The 16,769-nt window shown below is 41.0% G+C and overlaps 2 protein-coding genes across 2 annotated transcripts; one reads left to right on the top strand and one right to left on the bottom strand.

Moving 5' to 3' along the window:
* The first annotated feature begins 756 nt into the window (after positions 1 to 756).
* On the top strand, positions 757 to 6,417 carry LOC141006852 (interferon regulatory factor 2-binding protein 1-like). The gene is made up of 2 exons (XM_073479118.1): positions 757 to 2,794; positions 5,523 to 6,417. The coding sequence occupies exon 1, from the start codon at positions 994 to 996 to the stop codon at positions 2,767 to 2,769; it is 1,776 nt and encodes a 591-aa protein (XP_073335219.1). The 5' UTR covers positions 757 to 993; the 3' UTR covers positions 2,770 to 2,794; positions 5,523 to 6,417.
* On the bottom strand, positions 6,412 to 13,406 carry micu2 (mitochondrial calcium uptake 2). The gene is made up of 12 exons (XM_073479119.1): positions 13,193 to 13,406; positions 12,736 to 12,865; positions 11,450 to 11,481; positions 11,275 to 11,350; positions 11,002 to 11,049; positions 10,589 to 10,671; positions 9,836 to 9,889; positions 9,623 to 9,720; positions 8,429 to 8,600; positions 8,244 to 8,352; positions 7,991 to 8,148; positions 6,412 to 7,040 (listed from the first exon to the last, which is right to left on the bottom strand). The coding sequence occupies exons 1-12, from the start codon at positions 13,388 to 13,390 to the stop codon at positions 6,939 to 6,941; spliced, it is 1,260 nt and encodes a 419-aa protein (XP_073335220.1). The 5' UTR covers positions 13,391 to 13,406; the 3' UTR covers positions 6,412 to 6,938.
* Positions 13,407 to 16,769: the final 3,363 nt, after the last annotated feature.

The raw sequence follows: 16,769 nt of genomic DNA, 5'->3' as shown, positions 1-16,769 counted from the left end.
GTGTTTAAATTCTTTAGAATGAAGTTTGAGTTAGAAGCACATCACATCAGTGGAGATGAAGTACTTACTTTTACCGGCTAACCACATAGTTAGTGTCACTATTGCTTGGATTAGTTGTTGGTGCATACATACATACACACACACACACATACATACATGTAGTGTCCTTGTGACAACATTTCTCTCAACGCAATAAAGTGAAGTAATTTTCTAAAGTTGTATGTTGCACAGATAAATAAAAACTCTACCTTCTTCTGACTGAATATGACGTATAAAGCGTTTTATTGATAATCATTACCACATAATTCTGATAAGAACCATTCTCTCGAGCCCAGCTCTAACATGGTGACCTGGCAGTAACGTGATGAGACTCTCAGCCTTAATGAACGCATAACCAGGGAGCTGTTAGCAGCAGAGCTATTCAGCCTGCCCCTGTAACCAACACTTACACTCCTGTACACAGACAGGTATGGAGGGCAGGAACACGTCTCTAACTGTGCAGGTAACCTTCATGATATTTTTGAAGCGTTTCTGTGCTCGCTGTCAGTAAAATGCAGCCACATTTGCTCTCCTCCCGTTTAATAACCGGTTTTATAACCCTGCTCGTTACCTTTCCTGAGTACTTACAGTCCTTGTGTGCTCTCAGGACACTGCAATGACCACAAAGTGGACAAAAAGAAAAAATACAGCAGTGTAGGAATTAAACTACAACTCCCATAGTCCCCTCGGCCTCTGTCGCGTAGGTGTTTCCGGTGTCTTATGACATTTTACTTCCTTCCACACAGACCGACACGAACAAATCGAGAAAGAAGACGTCGCTAACTTTTAAATGCTGCCGTCAACAGTCGCCTTTTGAGCTCAGTTTTCGTTTCGATTCCATCGTAAAATGCGCGGCATGCGGCGTGTGGTGTCCGAGAACTGAAGGATTGTTGAAAACGCAGACCGTAACGTGTAGGCCTCCGAAGAAAGTTTGGTCGAGGGCCTGTAAACAACATGTCCTCCGCCTCGCAGTCTTCCTCCAGACGGCAATGGTGCTACCTCTGCGATCTGCCCAAGATGCCCTGGGCCATGCTGTGGGAGTTCAGCGAGGCTGTGTGCCGGGGATGTGTCAACTACGACGGGGCAGACAGAATAGAGCTCCTCATTGAAACTGCCAGGCAGCTGAAGAGCACGCACGGAGTTTTAGACGGCAGGTCCCCCGGTCCACAGCAGGGAAAACCCAGCTCGGCTGGGCCCATTGAAGCAGGGCGGCAGCATGGAGAGCGTATAGATAGGGGGAGGGGTGAGTATGGGGTGTCTTCTCGCCTCCCCAATGGCCTGCACAGAGCTGAAGATGTGGCCTTGTCAGAGGCCAGCAGACAGAGTCCAAACACACGTCGGGCTATTGTTGGGGCAGTTCCTAGTCTTCATGGCACCATATCCCATGCCTTGATAGCTCAGGGGTTAGTAGCAGCCCCTCATGGGCTGTTACCGTTATCAGGCTCCAGGGCCGGGGCCACACCTATTGCAGTCTCGGCTGGCCCCATAATGGGTGATGCTGGCAGAAGACAGGCTGTGTCCCTGGGTGTGGGTGCCAGCACCTCTGCTCTGGTGGGTATAGATCCTGCAGTGTGGAGGAACAATGAAGTGATGGCTGAACTGAACGAGGTGGCTCGCAGCAGGGTTGAAGGCTGGCCAAACCGTCCCAAGGCAGTCCGGGATGTACTTGTAGCTCTCAGCAGCTGTGTCCCCTTTAATGTTCGTTTCAGGAAAGACCATAACCTGGTGGGTCGGGTCCTGGCCTTTGACGTCAGCTCCAGTCCAGAGTTTGAGCTGAAGGTGTTTGTGGAGTATCCTGCCGGCTCTGGAATGATCTTCTCAGGTGTCCCAGACCTGGTCAGGCAGATGTTCCGAGACTCAGCCAAAGATGCAGGTAAAGCGGTGAACTCTGGGCTACGTTATGTGGAATATGAAAAGCGGCAAGGCTCAGGAGACTGGCGTGCGCTCTCTGAGCTGTTGAATGATGGTGTGCGTATGTTTAAGGAGCCCCCAATCCCAGAGGTTCTGCCTCAGCCAGATGCAGGGTTGCCCATGGCAGCCGCTGGGCGCCCTGGACCAGCGAAAGGCACAACTCGGCGCCGCAAGGCTTCTCCGGGCTCTGAGAATGGAGAGAGTGAAGGACGGCCCGATCACCCAGCGAGAGAGCCCTGGCCCCGAGGTGCTTACTCAGGCATGGAACCTCTTCCTGGCATGGCCGCCCCTCAAGAGGGCCCACCCCGTTTACACAGCCAGCCCTCACCTATCTCGGCGCTCATGGGAGTTGCAGACAGCCTGAGCTCCAGCCAGATGGCCAGAGATAGCCCCAGCATGTCCACAGCCCACTCCTCAGCCGGGCGCCCCACCAGCAGCAGCCCCTCCACTGCCTCCACCTCAGTCTCCCAGGCAGCCTTGGCGCAGGGTTTAAGCGCGGTGGGTCAGAGCAGCAACGCCGGTGCTGGGGAGTCTACAAGCAGCGCCCAGGGCACTCTGCTCTGCTGCACCCTCTGCAGAGAGCGCCTGGAGGACACTCATTTTGTCCAGTGTCCCTCTGTCCAGCACCACAAGTTCTGCTTCCCTTGCACCCGAGGGTTCATCCGCAGCCAAGGTCAAGGCGGGGAGGTGTACTGCCCCAGTGGAGAGCGCTGTCCCCTGGCTGGATCCACTGTGCCTTGGGCCTTCATGCAGGGGGAGATCTCCACCATCCTGGCCGGAGACGGAGATGTGACAGTAAAGAAGGAGAACGACCCTTGACGTCTCCATCCTGTTGTGGTGAATGGTAAGACAGCAGCTCTCCTGAGAGGGACGGTTAGGATGGCACCAGTTTAAACACAGCTTTTAAAAGCTGAAAACAGTTTGAACTAATCAAAACAAAACAAAAATTTAAAAAAAGACAAGAAAAAAATCCCATAACGAGAGGATTCAGAAAATCAGAGTTGCAAATGAAAAATGAAATCAGTTTAATCAGTAGAGATACTGTTCTCTTTTTTCAGCTGTGACTGCTTGGCCGCAAATGACATAGCATTAAAGAGTGTGTGATTTGTAAAGAAGGTCTTTAGATTTCAGGTCAGCTCTTAATCCTCCATGGTTAAACTCAGTCAGCATTAATAATTTAAGTGATGTTATCATCTGTCTTCTAAAATACGCAAGAATATACACAGCAAAAAAACACATTGGAAACGGTGTGTGTGAATAATAACTTTATACAGTTGCTCAGGTAGTGTAAAAAGAGAAGAGTTCACAGTAATACATATAAATAACATCATTATCACAATACTTCCACAGGTTCCACACATAAGAATCACTGCAGAGCAGAATGACAGAGGAGAACTATCAGTGTCAATAGTTGTTTAATCTTTTTTATATTTTGTGAGCCACAAAGAAACATGACCTCTGTCAACATTACATATTCAACTTGTTTACACTGCAACTGACATGTGAGAAATACTTTCATGTGTTGTTTACAGTGTGTGTTAACACCGATTACAGTGGAACACTGCAATAATGCACCATAATCATTTTGGTAACACTTTATAATGATCATCTTAAATAAAAGGTAGATTTATAGTTAATTAAACTTTAGTTAACAGTTATTTCACTCATAACAAACAAGGAAATGCCTCAAACCATTTATTAAGACATTTTTAAGGTTTGTAAACATCAGGTTCAGCTTTATAAATGTCATCCAAATAATGCTTATAAATTAACTACGCAGTATTTATTAACCATTCACAAAGTATTATAAACATCAGTTGCAAATTTACAATAAGTAGTTGCTTTATCAATGGTTCATAAAGTTAATTGTTTATTAACAGTGAATTAGCTATTAACTACAGTGTAGTTAACTATAAATTTCCCTTTTATTAATGATGGTTATTATAAAGTGTTATTGTCATTTCTCCTTTGCAATTTGTAAATCACCTTAAAACTCATTACACTTTATATAATTTAGACTCCATGTTATTTGCACATAATCAGACTGTTCACTAATAAGACACAAAACAAAGTGTAGTGTGTAACGGTGTCAAGAGAGGCCTCGACAGTTTGATGCTGATTCAGAGATCAGATTGAGGCACAAAATTCAAAAATCTGACATCACGGGCTGTTGTGATAATTTGAAGAAAAAAAAGTGAAGAGACACAGGATAAAATAAACATTAGTACAGTCTCATCAGCTAACCACTGTACTGTATGTACTGTACTGGATGTTGTAGACACTTCTCTTGATTAGACCCACGTCCTGTGCAGGGTTCACCAAATTAGATCTATTAGGACCTTCTCAATATTAGAGCCCCACCTATACAATGGTTGGCTGATATTGTCAGACGATATTTGCTTATCATAGATATCTGTGATCTGATATCAAATATAAATGTACATATTTGCTGATATGCACTGATGTGACTTTTTAGTTTATTTTCTTTCAAATGCAGAAAAAGATGCTTGAGGTAATTTATCATTAAATTCCCATAAGTTTATTTCAGTGCACTTAAACAAAGTTTATTGTTTAAACTGTAAAATATCCCACCTCCATCACATATGTAATGTTTGGCCATAATTGAAGGGTCATTGCATAAAATGTGTGCAAATCGGCGGATGTAAATGTATATCCACATTTTTTTACTCCCTAATATTAGCATTGGGCCCAAAAATCTAGTATTGGTCAGGCTGTACTTACTAATTTACTAGGCAAATACATCACAGAATGCAAATTAATACCCTTTTGGCATACTGTAGTAGGGACAATAAGGCCTCTTTGTACATCCCTGCTGTAAATAATATGGGTAGCCCGATGATCAGGGCCGATATTCAGCATTTTCTGATTATCGGTATCAAACTAATAGTATATAAACTAGTTTAAAAATGTGCTGCTTAGGCTCTGATGCAGCATCTTCTCAAACAATGTCCAGCCCACAACGATATCTGATTGGTAACACGTCACAATTAACAGCCTATAAACACTGAGTAATCTGAATCTGCAAAGTAACTAGTAACTAAATGTATCAAATAAATATAGTGGAGAGGAAGTATAAAGTAGCAGAAAATGGAAATACTCAAGTATCAAAGTACCTCAAAACTGTACTTTAACAGTACTTGAGTAAATTGTTCTTTGTTTTTCAGTCTCCTTGATTTCTAATAATCGGTATCAGCCCTGAGAAAGTACCTGAACCCAGACAACATACTCAAGACCTTTTGTAAATGACATTATGAATTTTAAAACCCTCTAAGAGCCTTTTTAATGGCATTGAATTCAATATTTTTAAAGCAGATTCCCCATCACTTTCTGTCTACTTCCAAATAAGAAGAATATGACATAACGTATGGTTGTACTCATATTTTGTTAAAAGCATCATTTTAACAAGGAGGAAATTACGAGTAAAATGCACCTCAGGCAACAAGATAAAAATATTAAGAGCTCAGTTAGAAAAGAAAGCGGCTCATTGTCACTCTGTTTGTTTATAACGTTCCCAAATCCTTACACATATCTTTCTTCTTCTTCTTCCACAGTGGATCAAACACTTTGAAAGCACTTCCCTATTATCTCAAGCAGAGGTCCACTTTGGCTACAGTTCATCATGTGTGCCTCTGAGAACAGAAGAACTCTGAACGACAGGAGGACAACTACACACACCCCGTTAACTAAACACACAACGAGACTCACTTTTGAGAAGAGGGACATGTCCGTGTGTCAGGGCGGGGCTCACCTGTGAAGGCCGGGCTGCTCCATCACAACTGAATGTTGAGTCCTGACCACATCTCTCTCTCTCTCTCCCTCTCTTCTTTGTCCAGAGGCCTCTCATCAGGCCTCATTTTCAAAGCCCAGGATAGAAAGCACACGCTTGTTTCAAGAATGACAATCTATTTTGTCTTTCATTTGTGTTTTTGTTATATACGTTGCATACTGTCTTACACAGATGGATGACGGCGAGATTGACAGAATAATGCATTTCTTCAAAAAACAAATGAATGTCCAAAATGTGGCAAAACCATTGGGTCCTTAAAGCCAAGGATTGAAAAAATGTAATCCCACAATATGTCTCTTACGTAATCTCCTTATATTGTATGTCAAAAATGTGAATTTACTTTCAATATGGCTATGTAATTTCTATTTTTGATACAATACAAATTTATATGTATTTGTTTATAGTGATAAGAAGACCAAAGATGGCTTCATGCTCAATGTAATTTTATTGTATTGTAGCTGTGTATGCTGTATTCACTGATAACCTTGGCATCAGTCACTAATTTGTTCATCTATCGCAGAAGTAAGCTTGTTTTGTCTATTTACTTTTTGAATTCTATGTATGGTAAGATAATTAGCACCACAATCTTCAATGGTTAACCCACATACTCATGTGATCTTAACAGGTCAATTCTACAATAAATGACAAAATAGTTACTAGTTAGAGCTGGTTTATTCTGTGGACCACCTTGTTGAAACATTTTTATGAAACTTTATTTGATAAATATTTTTGTCAGAAACATGAAAAACCCACACCTGATATTATATAAGCCCTTGAAACAGCATCAACGTGCACAGAATGAGCGTATATTCATTGAAGCACAGTTTTGTAAACGTGTAGAGTGCAAAATGAATTAAAAAGTCATCAGCCATTCTAATCTAAAATGCATGAATTGATTAAGCACAAAGGCCAGCACACTGCAGTAATACACATATTGTAAACGCCACAACCACAGTTTTTAAAAGGTATATACACATGTATGTTGCATCTGGTCTTAATGGGTTAAACCAATATGAGACAATGCATTACTGATCTGTAAACATAATTGTACACACGGTAGTGGTGTGAATCCTCTTTACATGTGGTTACATTTATAATCTTGTTCACCCCACTTATTTGATTATAAGAGACCAAGGTGAGTAGTGGTATAGTGATCGTCTGTCTGACGTGTCGTGGTGGTTCAGAAAGGGCACCCGTTGTCTCCCAGGGCCTCCCGAGCTGCCTTCACGGTCTCTCTCTTCACACATTTCCAATAGCCAGAGAAGCCATTCTGATGCTGCACCTGAGGGAGGGACCGTGTTCATCACATCAAAATGACATTCAATTAGAAATTCTAAAAATCCTGGGACAGCAGTCCATAAGAGATCTACTGGGAGAATTCAGAATTTGTATCTTTACAAATAGCTTGCCAGGATAAAATGAAAGATACATAAATGTAGACAGTTGATTTTGTATGAATGAAAAATCAATCTGTAGAACCAAAGAGATACAAAGTAGGGCATTACAGAGCATGCAATGACTGATGCACAAATTCTCTGATTCTCTCAAATTTCTTCAGCAGTCAATATGATGACAGGACTAAATTAGAGCAATAGTTCAGCATTTTGGGAAATTCATTTATTGCCGAGTTACAGGTTATAATTACTAAATTTCCTTCGGACACAGCCAGGTTAGCTGTTTCCAGTTTTTATGCTAAGCTTAGCTAACTGGCTGTTGCTTCACATTAAAAGTGGTATCAATCTTCTCACCTGACTTTTGGCAAAAAAGTAAGTGTGGCTGAGCGATATATCCATATATCATTATCCTGATATGAGACAATATACGGTCTTAGATTTTGGATATCATCATATGGTGATATGACCTACAGGTTTTAAAGGCTGCATTACAGTAAAGTGATTTAATTTTTCTGAACTTAACAGACTGTTCTACTAGTTCTAATACTTGCCTTTACCCACTTAAGTAATTATATCCACATTACTGATGATTATTCACAAAAATGTGTTAATATTTTGTGAAAGTACCAACATTGTTATATTTGATCTTGTCACCCATACTTAGTATTTAAAAGCGCTTTTGAAATATCGAGACATATTTTGTGTTATTTTAAGGCCATGTCACATAAAAGCAAGTACGCTAATTACCCAAAACATTAAATTATTCCTTATGTAGATGTAACATTCTTTTTGCAGCTATTAAAATATGATATATAAATGTTAAGATGGACAGACTGACCTTCAGACCGCGCAGTACTCTGTCTGTCATCACACCCATGAATTCCTTATGGCTCAGGCAGTTGTCTCCGTCCATATCAAACAGTTTAAATACAGTATCCAGCACGTTCTCAGACAGATCGTGGCCTGTGGCGATCCTCACAGCTCGCTTGAACTGGGCTGTATTGAGAGGAGGAAAGATGGATCCTCTAGATTCTACTTTACATAGTATTTCATAAAAACTATCTGAATTCTACTCAACAGGGAGGTGTTACCCATTTGAACAGGACGATTGGCTCCAGTCACCAGTTTCATTGAGAAGGCAAAATCCTCCAGGTTGTTGGTGAACAGACAGAAGGCCTTGAACTCATCAAATGTGATACTCTGCGAGACAAAACATGTCAGTTTACTTTAATGCAAAACTGAACCAGGTTTTCACCAGATTGACTTTTTGTCCTACCTGGCCAGCAGGGATTTTCTTCCTCATGTTCTCCCAGTAGACGTCATTGTCTTCTTCGTTGGTGTAGTGAAGCAGCCACTCTGCAAAGTCTTCTCTTCGCATGGTGTCCATACCTTTGGAGAACTGCAGGAATTCCATCTCCTGGACTTCAGCCTGCAGGTCCTCCATGAACCTGAACAACACAAGATGTTTACTAGAAATCTAATGCTTTAAGAACCAACAGTCCTGCTGAGGTTTGTGATGGAAAAAAGGTCACAACAGTACTTAAAAGAGTGCAAAACAAATAAAACAGAACACTCCTGAGTCAAATAAAAGGGAAAGTAAATGATAGAAGGGATAATAGAGAGGGAGAAGTAACTGTTTGAGAAAATAAAAAGGAGAAATCACAGATCACACAGTGATGACAGGAAGTCTTCATCTTAAACTAAAATGCTGGTGTGTGCATCACAACTTTTTATATTTTATTAAAGATTTTTTAAAATTATTGTTGCATTTTTAAAATCAAAAGGTCAGTATCAAGTGCCGACAGTTACTGTCTTCAAATCAGTATGCAGTGGTCATGTTCTCAACGTTATACAAATAAAACTGGGAAAAAAATATTAATTGTATTAATTGAACATGCTGTAATATAGCATAGTATTATATAGCAACATTTCTACAGAGAAGAAAAACGTTTTGTTACTGTGGACACACATTTCACTATCTTAGCCCCTTTTTACACACATATTGTGAACCCAGAATTAACCTCAGCCCAGGGCCATATGACTCACTGCATTTCTACTAGCCCTGGGTTAAATATCCGTTGCAACACACAGCTTATGTTTATGCCTCCGTTTCACACTAGCCCCGTGTTTGGTTGATATTCAGGGGATAACCCCACAAACTCAGGACTAACCGTGCTCTGGAGCAGGGCCAGCAAGCCCTGGGCTAAAGTCGGGGTTAGCCCACTGTGGAATGTGCCAGGATAATGCCAGTGTGCAGCCAGGTTATAAGGCTGCATTCAGCCCTGGGTTAAGTACAATGTGATAAGCCATATTGTATGCAAGGACAGAATCTTGTGTTTAAAGGCAAGAATCTGTGCACTTCATCCAGCTTATTGAGACTTGAATTAAATACCCATTACATCTCAAATGTGGCTAAACACTGATCACTGTAATGTATTGATCACTGACAGCAGCAGTGACATTTCCTTACCTGCAAAACTGCTGATACTGCAGCTTGTTTTCCCCTTTCTTTCCAAAGAAGTAGGCCTGCAGTGTTGTGTTAACACCCTCTCCTTCTTCCACTGGTTTCTGTAAACATTCAGGGAATATACAGTACACTACTATTAAACTGAACGGGCAGGCATTACATTATTAGTGATGCTGAAAAGGGACAGAATCATTCAAAGGGAATGTGAATACTGACCTCTGTGCTCTCCTTAGGAGCTTTCCTTTTACTTTTCCCAATGATTTTCTTCAGCTTCAGAAGCAAAAAAGAAACATTCAAAAACATTATATTTACACAACAAAATTAAAAACAACTTAACAAAATGTGAACACACATCCTGCTTCTCTGAACGCTCACAAAAAAAGGATGATTTTACTGATGAAACCAGAGATATGACCTTTATCTGAGTCACACAGGACAGACACTGCAGCAAATAAGAATCCATGCACTTCTACTCTTGAATGCTTTATACTTGTCACTACATGAAAATACGACACAAGGTGCATGCGTGCCAACATGCAGTCTGCCAGCCTGGGCCTGATCTAGACTAAGCACACTGCGGTCTTATGCCGTCATCACAGAGGACGAGTCTGGTTGGAACAGACACAAAAATGTCAAGTGGCTTTACATAAACGGACTACAGTGAGGGGCTGACTCAGGCTGCACAGATGCAAACACATGACAGATGAAAAACAGACTACAGTCACTAGCAGTGCTGCTCTGCCTCACCTTCACACGGAGCCATGGTCCATACTTACAACTGTGGGAGCTTCAGTGCTTGACGCAGCATTAAAGGTGGCAGTATTTTTACATTTAAATGCACACAGACATTTGAACAAACAGAATCTCTGTACAATGTGTCCTCCCGTAATTACACGTGAAACAACAAGTGTTATGTTCAATATTAATACATCTCACTGATAAAAATTCATGATACATCAGAGGTCTTACCTTGAGAAACTCCTTTTTGTCCACATGCTCATTGCCGTCAACATCAAGCATTTTGAATGCAATGTGAAATCCTGTATGCGGCTCTGCAACAGCAATGCACTGTCAGACATCTGAGCTCTGTCTAAACACTTTTAGAAAACCTCACATGAAACAATGCACTTGGTTAGTAGGGCAGAGTAACATTTGCTGAGTGCTGAGAGTTACAACACAAATCAGGTCAGCAGCTGCTGATTAATGGTCGAGCTCAACTGAAATGTGCAGGTGTGCAAAGCTCCAACAGAACTCTTCTTGGAGAAAATGCATCCACTTAAGTCACAAAATCACAGGCAAGTCCATTCATCACAATATTACTGAGAGCGGGGGAAGACCCTGCGAGGCCCAGCAGCTCAGGCAAGGTGTGGGAATCTACTTACTAGTCAGGATAGTCAGCAGGAACAGGTACTCTGTGTACGAGATCAAACCTGCAAGACACAAAAAACAATATTGTGGAAATATTAACCAACAAATATATTGACCGATTTTGAAAAAAAAAATGCAAACATACAGACATCATTTTTTCCAGTTAAGGTCACACAGATAAAATTAAATATGAATAGGAAACAAACAAACACATTGTGATGTGGATCTGAATAATACAGAATATTCTATGTGAAGGTCCTGTGTGTTGACTCAGACTGAAGACTCACCATCGTCTCCTAAGGATCTGAACAGATCATTACCGGCCCGGACTTTAGAGACAGACACCAACATTTTGTCAACTTCCTGCAAAGACACCGACAAGAAACAGAAAAACAGAAAAACTGATGACATGATAACTACATGTGCAGCTTGAAACTACACAACGTGATGATGTAAACATACCTGTTTTGTTAAAACTTTCTTCTGCAGCTTTCCTACATGAAGAAAAACAAGATGTGTTAACAGAGCAACAATCATCGAATAAAGAACAGAAGGTACGTATCTGTATTTCATGAAACTTCATCTATACATGAGAATGTCTGCAAGGTTTTTTTATCTTCTACAATACATTTCATTCTACCAATGAAAATCTGTCAATGTGACTCAGGCAGAAATATTCACAGTTGAGGGAATGTTTTCAAGTTTTATTAATGTTTAGTTGAACGTTCACCGACTTCGTTCCTCAGTCTCTGACTCTCCCATGAGTTACGTCTTCAGGTGATGACATGAAACACACAGTTACCTTTAATAAAATTACTAATTTCTCTCTGGGTTTGAACACTGATGAAAACATTTGGGATAATGTCACTACATAACTCAACAAGAGATACAACAAATGCTGAGATGTTATATATTATATCTTTACATGATTCCCTTGTATAGAATTTAATTTGGCAATGAAGGTTATCTGTAGTTAGTTAGCTATGGTTAAAGTAAGTTATCTGCTAATAACTTATTTTGCAACATATTACTTTAAATCGCAAGAGACAGACATTTAAATGGTGCAGTAGTCAGGTGTGTCTGACTGTTTGGCATCAATGTCGACACACATGGCTGCCAGAATAAAAAAAACATTTTAAAAAACTTTTTTTTTTTTTACAAAGAATGTTTTAATCATAGCCTTATAAAAATAATACAATCACTTCCAATACAATAGGAAGCCTTGTTTTATGCGTTTGAGTTACATCTGACAGCTGGCGAGCAAATTGCAGCTCCCAGCACAGACATGTTATATATCTGATTTCACTACGTAATGTCCGTCTATTGGTGTTAAAATAAACCAACTTTGCAATGCAGCATTTTCACATAACCACTCATATCTTTTAAAACTGCACTTTCAGGATAATGCGGGCAAGGTAATATAATTTTTAAATCACCTAGATGGATCTTTTATTTGTATTTTAGCCATTTCAAATAATCAGCTTTGTTGTATATGTAAAGCTCTTACAAGCACCTGTACCTCCATGTTAAGGTCCGGCCTTTCATTAAGAACCGGGCCTGGAGCTACAACACCTTTAGCTCAGTCTTTACTGCTAAACTGGAATCTCAGATTTTAATAAAACCTCCCATAAGTGCTCCTCTGGGTTGACATGTATCTGGTGACTGTGGACACTATGACACATGATATACATTAATTTAATACTCATCAGTCATTAGATGGTGCAGTGAGTGACGTCAGAGCATCTTACTGTCAACGTTCTCCAGCATCACAGAGTACAGGAAGTCTCGCGGGGTCATGTATGGCTCCTGTTCGTACACCACCGAGGCGAACTGGATGAAACGGAGCCTCCTGGCAGAGCCCTGGGGAGCTGCGGCTTCCTGGAGCAGCACAGGAGACACAAATATCACTGTAGATATCACAAGAACTGAACCGAGTCAATACCGATGGTTGTTCTGATAGGAAACATCCTCTGCGTGGTGTGTCAGTGAGTGACAGCTGGGGGGCGTTAGATGTTGATACCAACTCTCGGCTCAGTATCTACGCCCTTTCTGTAAATATTACTGTAAGTGTGTCGCAATAACTTATTTAGCAACATATGACTTTAAGCCGCAACCGACAGACATTTAAATGGTGCAGTAGTCAGGTGTGTCTGACTGTTTGGCGTCAATGTCGACGACACAAACTTTTATGAGGCGCGTACTCACTTTTTGTTCCTCTGCATGTACGGCAAAGGGCAGAGTCCTGTTGTTAGCACGGTACTGATAATAACAGACCAGCCCAGTTCCGATTACACAACCGAAAACACCAGGGCCGACCGCACGGCGAAGTGCCGGACTTTTCAGAGACCGAGGGCTCCTCAAAACATTCCTTAAGACAGCGGCAACTCTTCCCCAGCTCGCCATTTTCGGAGAGGGATTTACTACTAAACTCAAAGGCTTCCGTAGCTGCGTACTGCACATGAGCAGAGCCACGCCCCTAGATACAAGCTGAGGTACCGGTCACGTGACGCCCCCCAGAAAGCCCAGTCATGTCCACAGAGGAAATGAAGGAGTGAAGATACAGACAGACAGACATCAGAGGTCTGTGGGAATGGGATCAGCTCACTGATAAATGATCAGGACAGAGCTCACAACGCAGTCCTCACGAATAAGCTGTAATGTGTGGGCTTGTAACATCAGTTTTAAGGAATAATATTGAAGAACAACTCTGAAAAACATGACTTCTTTAAGTGAATACCTCATTAAAACCCCCCACAGACATGTTTTGAGACATATGAACATGCTATTTGAATATTAAATTAATTATGGTTTCACACACAAAACAATTACTTAAAAAATTAAAATGACATCTTCAATAAATCAAGAATCTGTCAATATGCAGATGGTATTTCAGCTCAGGACTTTAACTGCTGGGAAAACCATGTCTCCACAGTCCATTCTCAGTGTATGTGCACTGCAGGTTTCAAGTTTAACCTGTTACGTATTGTTACTGGTTTCCAAACAAGTTGTCATGTCAGAAATCCTGCTCAGATGTTCACGTTTTGAACTGACTTCACAGATGAACTTCCTCCTTCAGCAGGTGAATGTGAAGCTCAGACATCACAGTGAAGCAATAATAAGCAAAACACATTACTGATTAAAAAATGATTATTAAATGGATTGGGGGCTTTAAAGCAGTGGTTCCTAAATGGTATGCTGCTGACACAATGGTGACCAGAATCAGAATTCAGAATCAGAATTCCTTTATTTGTCCCGCAAATGGGGAAATTTCTTTGTTACAGCAGCCAAAGGTCAGGAATATTACAATAAACAATAATACAAATAAACAATATAATAAAATAAAGATAAGAAATAGAACAGAATCGTATATACACAATATTTACAATATGAACAGTGTAATTATACACAGTGTGGGCAGTGTATTTTTATTTACAAATAATAAATATGGGTATTAAAAATTGTCCAGTTCGTGCAAACCAGAGAATGAGAGTGGGATATGTGTAGAGTTTGAGTACACAAGTGAGGTCTACTGGGAGCAGTGCTGGTTGTACAGTCTAACAGCAGCAGGAAGGAAGGACCTGCGATACCTCTCCTTCACACACTTGGGGTGTATCAGTCTGTCGCTGAAGGAGCTGCCCAGTGCGGTGATAGTGACCTGCAGGGGGTGGGACTTCTTCACCAGCAGCGATGACAGCTTGTCCATCACCCTGCTCTCTCCCACCACCTGCACTGGGTCAAGAGGGCATCCCAGGATGGAGCTGGCCTTCTTCATAAGTTTATCAAGTCTCTTCCTATCTGCTGCAGAGATGCTGCTGCTCCAGCAAACCACTCCATAGCAAATGGCTGATGCCACCACAGAGTCATAGAAAGTTGTCAGGAGTGCCCCCTGCACTCCAAAGGACACACGAGGCCAGATCAGGTGTGCCTCGGGATTTTGTTACAACTATACATTAGTATTGCAACAGACATCTAAACAAGTAACCAATGATTTTTTTTTAAATTTAGTGGGCTATATCTGTACTTTGTATGCATTCATTTCCAAATATACACCTTCCAGGACACTGCAGTATGTTTGTTAAATTTTATTTGGCATTATTAAATAAAAATACATGTGTACAGAGAATGAACATGTTATAGAGGTTTTTTTTTGCACATACATGAATACAGGTGTGCCTTGAGATTTTGAGAACCACTGATTTAATCTAATTTTATGATGTTGAATACACCACGAGAAACCCACTCTGTATTATAAATAAGGTTAATTGTTTACTAAAGAAAACTGATTTTGAAATGGGTCAGCAAAATTAATATGCAAAAAAAGAGAAAAAGGAGGGGAGCTGTAGATGAGTAGATGGACTTTTTTTGCAGTTTGTGCACATTTGTAGACACTAAAAGGCAAAAAGAACACAAAAAGGACAACCCTCAGAATTGCAACACTCATCAAGCTTACCACTCATCCTCCTGCAGCATCCATCATCTTTTTTCTCCATGTCATCCTACTGTTTCACATATCACAGCCACTTCTCCAACAGTACAGTGTCCAAGCTGCCAGCTGAAGGCTAATCTCCCTGAACTCAGCTCCTCCTGCAACAGACTGGACCTGCTGTCCCACCCGAGAATGGGCAACAGTGTGGATGACTTCCGTCATGAGCCACAGGGAGGGGAGCAGGAAAGGTTGAGGTCCAAACACATTCTGCTTCTCTCAGTGAGCTCAGGCGATCCTTCAGAGTCAACGATGTCATATACATTTGATGCCATGGCAGAGTGAGAGGCTGTTCTCCAGAATAAAAGGCTGCTCTAAACAGAATTAACGGGAGTTATCAGTGAATGGGACAGAACAGAAAGATTTCAGATTTTTGTTATAGAGAAAAAGATATTTTAGTTAATGAGATTAGACAGGCGGTTAAAATCTCATCTGTCTCTGCAGCATGACACAACAGATCATGTAATCTGCCTTGTGTGATGGTTGCATTCGCAATGATTTTGTGGAGTTTATTTTCAGACTCCTCTAGTATAAGGTAACATTGTTTTTTTCCCCTCATGGTGGGGTTGAATTTTAACTTGTAAACCTGACAGATATTTACAGAATCTGGCGGAGGTCAGTGTGGAAGGATTATGATGTTACTGTACTGACAGAGCATGACTCTCACAAAGAGTAACTATGACTTCTTTAAATCTGGGCCACATTTATTTGTTCTTCACAGAGACATCCAACCTTTGTCACATTTTATTAGACTAGCAGAAAAGTCATTTTTTTGACCAGGATGAATGTTGATATACAGTCAGGATCAATAGTCAAAATACTTTTGCCGAATGTAATATTATTTTTTTCATTACAAACAATACTACCCGCTTAACAATGCAAAGTGAAAAGCTGAATCTTTGATAAATGTCAGTGAATATTTTGCTTTAATGACAACATGCACTCAACTTGGCATGGACTTCCCAAGTTTGTACAAACATGACGGCTTACAGTATGTTATCCCAGCATGTGGTTGATCAGGTGACTGGAGGAAAAGTCTATAAAAGTCAGAACTCATACTTCATCACTTTATTTTGGGTTAATATAAGTTTACATGCTTCAATACTTAAAAAACACATCAGTTTTCTCATCCTGTCCAGTGCTGCAGCACTTTATTCCCCCTCTGTCTGAAACGCTGTTTAAGCCCCCGTCTCCTTAAGGCCCGCCCTCCCGAATACCCAGTCTGCTCTGATTGGTCAGCTCATACATGCCTGAACCAGCACCATTTACAACCACAGTGCAGCTTTGCTAAATCAGTTG

This window comes from Pagrus major, chromosome 13 (assembly GCF_040436345.1).
Source record: "Pagrus major chromosome 13, Pma_NU_1.0".
Classification (NCBI taxonomy): domain Eukaryota; kingdom Metazoa; phylum Chordata; class Actinopteri; order Spariformes; family Sparidae; genus Pagrus; species Pagrus major.
This window is presented reverse-complemented; position numbering and strand designations above follow the sequence as displayed.